This window comes from Ananas comosus, unplaced genomic scaffold (genome assembly GCF_001540865.1).
Source record: "Ananas comosus cultivar F153 unplaced genomic scaffold, ASM154086v1, whole genome shotgun sequence".
Taxonomy (NCBI): Eukaryota; Viridiplantae; Streptophyta; class Magnoliopsida; order Poales; family Bromeliaceae; genus Ananas; species Ananas comosus.
Window position 1 is genome coordinate 236 of NW_017892347.1, and position 4,802 is coordinate 5,037.

At 37.7% G+C, this 4,802-nt stretch overlaps 1 protein-coding gene across 1 annotated transcript; it reads right to left on the reverse strand.

Moving 5' to 3' along the window:
- Positions 1-2,520: 2,520 nt before the first annotated feature.
- LOC109705376 (rust resistance kinase Lr10-like) lies at positions 2,521-2,931 on the reverse strand. The gene has a single exon (XM_020226107.1). It carries the CDS (start codon positions 2,929-2,931, stop codon positions 2,521-2,523), a length of 411 nt encoding a protein of 136 aa, XP_020081696.1.
- Positions 2,932-4,802: the final 1,871 nt, after the last annotated feature.

Sequence of the window (4,802 nt, forward strand, 5' to 3'; positions counted from 1 at the left end):
TCTTACGAGTAGGTCTTGTGTACTAATAGGAGCACGGAGATCTCCGTGCTCCTAAGCCGTTTTTGATAATAGGACTTTCGAATTAATAATCGGCTCTGTTAGACTTGATCTAACATATTTGAAGTATCTAAAAAATAAATTTTGTAATTTTTTGATATTATTTATCTAGCGAACGAAAGGTTTAAAAATCAACAAATTTTTTTTTTGAGAGAAAGATGGCATGCTACCGCTTCATTTAATAAGAAGATGAATTTAGCAACAGAGTGAAGTATTGTGGCTTCGCAGAAAAAAAAAAAAAAAACAACTAAACACAATAAAAATCCCACATATTCCTAAGTGTGCGTAAGTCCACCAGCAACTGTCTCAGCAATAACTTCTTATTGTAAAAAATTCTTCTACTCCGTTGCAACCGTAAAGCCCACCAAGTAGAGGAGATGATCGTTGGCTTTTTTCTCCCTACTATGCCCCACTTACAGCTTGCTAACCTTCCACTGCTCATTGGCCAAAGTATAGGCGCTTAAGGCCCCTTTATTCGGCATTAGACAAGCCAACAAATCACATGAGAAACGACATCTCGAAAAAAGATGGTTGGCCGTCTCGGGTTCTTCCATATAGAGCACGCAAGTCACCTCTCCCAATCATCCTCTTTTCAGTAGATTGTTCTTAGTAAGTACCTTTTGATTCAACACAAGCCATCCTAAAATTTTGACTTTTAGGGGGATTTTGATCTTCCACAGCCGAGCAAAGCTTTTCTCCTTGATTCCGCCATCTTGCAGGAAGTAATAAAGAGATTTAACCGTGAACGTTCCGGATTGACTCCATCTCCAAGAAGCTTCACCTCCATTATCCGTTAACGTAAATTTGGAGATTAGCTCTTTTAGCTCTATGATTGATTCTTGGTCAGATTGAGTTCCTGGGACAAACCCCTGTAGGATCTTATGCCACGTCCAACCGTTACTATTGAAGCAACATTTCGCCTTGCGGTTTTTCCAATCTATTGTATTAAAAATTCAGGGAAAAAGAGATCTAAGAGAGCACTGTTCGCTCCATCTGTCCATCCAAAAACTCACCATGTTTCCGTCCCCAATCCAAAAGCTCACTAAAATCAACAATTTTTAATGGTTGATGTATACCGTTTGCAAGTTTAACAGTATAAAAATATTCAAATTAAATAAAATTTTGTTTGAAAATATTTTATACTATTTACTGCAAGATCAATACCTTTGATAGAAAATTTTAGTGCTATATCATCACTTCTTTTGAGATTTTTATTTTAGCCGTTGATTTTGAACCCTTTCAATCGCTAGATAAATAATATGAAAAATCGTAAAAATTATTTTTTAAATACTTCAAATACGCTAGATAAAGTCTAATATAGCCGATTGTCGATTCGGAAGCTCCATTATTAAAAATAGCTTAGGAGCAAGGAGGCCTCCTCCTCTCTCACAAATATCTTTCAAAATGATTAACAAAGTTTTGCTTGGCTTGGTTAGTCTTGTGATTATGACCAAGTACATGATATGTTGATAAGTTTTCATTTCAATACTAGTATTACAAGGAACAATTATTGTGGAATATTTTTGATTACTGGGAAATTACGTGAAGGAAATAAATATAAAATTAAATGTAATTTTGTTCTTTACATTTATCCATTTTTATACAAGTGGATACTTCATTTTGTGTGTGTGTGTGTGTGTGTGTGTGTTTGTGTGTTCTGAATCCTCTTTATTTGTGGTTAATTTCATAATTTCAGCCTTAATTAATTCCAAATTTACCAAAATGCTGAAGTTTGTTCTGCATTATGTCTTGCCCTTGTTGAATTTGTTGAATTATCTTCTTAGGCATGCCTAAAATAATAAAATTTCCACCCAATGGAGGTGAAGGGCTGATCTTTTATGAGTGGTGATATTTTGGCCCAGTGTTTGGAAGTAAGAGAAGCAGAGGATGTTCAGATAAAGGGGGCATTTGGTTTGACATAACTGTGATTTGATCAGAATTCACACTTGGTGAGAGTAGAAATATTAGTCTTATTTTTTACCACCCACAATACTGTAGAGATCGGCCAACTAGCTAAGGACTTGGCTGGCATATCTTCTTCACTAATGGTAGGTGACGGAGTTAATGTTTCTACTCATACTAAACTTGGCTACGGCCAAATTTTAATTACTTCAAACTAAAACATCTCCTTCGTGTCCATCAGATTAACATCACCACATGGTTAAGAAGGCGCAAATGTATCCTGTTTTGGAAGCATTGTTTAACTATGAAATTGAGAACAAACCTGCTTGGAAACAATGTTCAACTATCAAATTGACAACAAGCTATAATCAATTTGATTTGATGATGAAAAAGGTCATGTCATAATGTAGATTGTGTTATATATATAAGGCACACTACATGCTTATTGAATATAAGATAGCAGATGCTTTTTACAATGAACCTTTTAACTCTATCTTGATTTGCGCATTATGTCAATCCATTGTGTAATACTCCCCTTCAATAAGCCTTCATTTTTTTCTTCTACACTTCATTAGGAACTTCGGTAGTATCATATCCTAATGAAGGGACAAATGGTTTTGGGGGCATTTCCAAGTCCTGCAAACTCCCCATCAGCATCTGCACCGTCCTCGACATGGTCGGGCGATTCACCGGATTCCATTGTACGCACCATAATGCAACAATCGCGAGCTTCTTCGCTATCTCTTCTTCACTCGCGGTCATTTCTATATCCAATTCTAATTCTTGCCTGCTGACTAACTGCTCGTAAACCCACTCCGGGAAGTAAGCCTCACCTTGGTTTTCAATCTCCGGATCAGCAATCTTCTTTCCGCCTACCAATTCTAGCATCAGCATTCCGAAGCTGTAAACATCAGACTTATACGACACCGTTCCGAAGTTTCTAGAATATATCTCTGGTGCAATGTAGCCCATTGTCNTCGTTTATCTTTATAAATTTAGTATATTTTATGCAATTCTCGCAACTATATATTCATTAAAGCCATGAATTAGTTTAAATTTTTATATCAAAGTACTATTGACTAGTTGAAATCAAAAAAATAAATTCTGAAATAAAAATTTAAGATTACTTGGTTAGCTTAAATTTTGATGTTAGAGGCCTAGCTACTCCCGGGCCTTGGGGGCCTCTGCCCGACCCATCATCATACCGGGCCGGGCGGCCCACAGATCTGTCGGGCCCATTTTTGCACCCATAGGTAGACAGGACTAGGAAAAAAATAAAGGCTAAATTACATAAAACCTCTCCGTCAAAATCCGATTTTTCACTTTCCTTCATTGTCATTTAAAAACCTACACTTTGCCCCTTAGTAAACTAAAAAATGTTCACTTCGCCCCCTACCGTTAGTAATCCATTAGGGTTCCGTTTATAAAATATTATTATATATTTTTTTATGCCAAAAATGCTCTCAGCCTTCTCTCCTGTGAAGTGTGAACATGGTGAGGGGCAAAATGGTCATTTTATCATCACAGTTCACACCGTACCCTCCTGTGAACATTTTTTATTTTACAAGGGGGGCAAAGTGTAGGTTTTAAATGCCAGGGGAGGAAAGTGAAAAATCGGATTTTGACAGAAAGGTTTTCTGTAATTTAGCCAAAAATAAATAAATAAAGGGCAATCTTCAAATCCCCCCCCCCCCCCCNTAATCGGAGGATCAACTTCAACCGTACAGTAGATCAAGAGACCTTAACTGGTCCAAGGTAATGTAATCTAAACTTCGGATTTGTTTAGATTAGATTTTATTTTACATTGTAACATGAGAATGATCTGCCGGCACTGGATTGATTTGTTTTGTTTTGTTTCATATGTGATATGGATTTCGTTTTCGTTTTTCCGCTGCGATTTTTTTTAAGTGCCGGATATATTTTCTAACATTAAATTCCTGTGAATAGGTGAATGTTAAAATCAACAAGCCCCCCCCCCCGGGGGAATCTCGCAAGTCGAAGAGACGCCTGGTGCGTGACTCGACGGCGACAAAGGCAGGTACGCAAGCAGCAAAGTCTGTCAAGCCGAAACCTAGCATTATAGAGGTTTGTGACTTTTGCAACAATACTTTTAAGTAATGCGATATTCCATCTAATAGTGTAAATAAGGCAACAATGGTGTAATTCCCTGAATGTCTCACTCTTTGATTGATTTGTGAATAGCCCCCATTGATCATCGACATCCCCCCTTCGGAAGATACCTCAATAACAAAAAGGGTCAAAAACCTGAACTAAAGGTCGCAAAAGCGTCAGCACCCCAGGATTTAAAGTACTATGGCAAGGGAGTGTTACTACAGCAGGATCAGGAGCGCATTGAAAAATTCCTTATAAGCACCACCCAAGCAATAAAAGTGCCTTCGAAAAATATTAACATCGGGCGGAGTGACTTCATCGATTTTACAAGTCACATGACATTCGTCAGCTCCGATATTATTGATGCCTACAAGCATCTACTAGAGGAGGCGGAAGGCCAGAGGTGCATATACTCTACGACCTTCCTTTACCAGACTATAAGTACAGCAATTGGCGCCGACATGTTTTTGAATGATTTGATAGAGGGGGTGATTAGTGACGCGAAGTATTGGTTCATCCCGCTCTTCGACTTCGATCACTGGTATTTGCTGGTGGTTGATCTCCAAGAAGGGAAGTACCTCCATTTCTCGTCGATTAAAAACGCTAAATACAACGCTGGGTTTGAAAAAGCGGTAAGTATTTCCTTAATAGTTTAATATTGTGTCAGGATTACCCTATTATATTTCTAATTAGTGCAACATTCTCTTATGTAGTGTAACTTTGTAGAAACT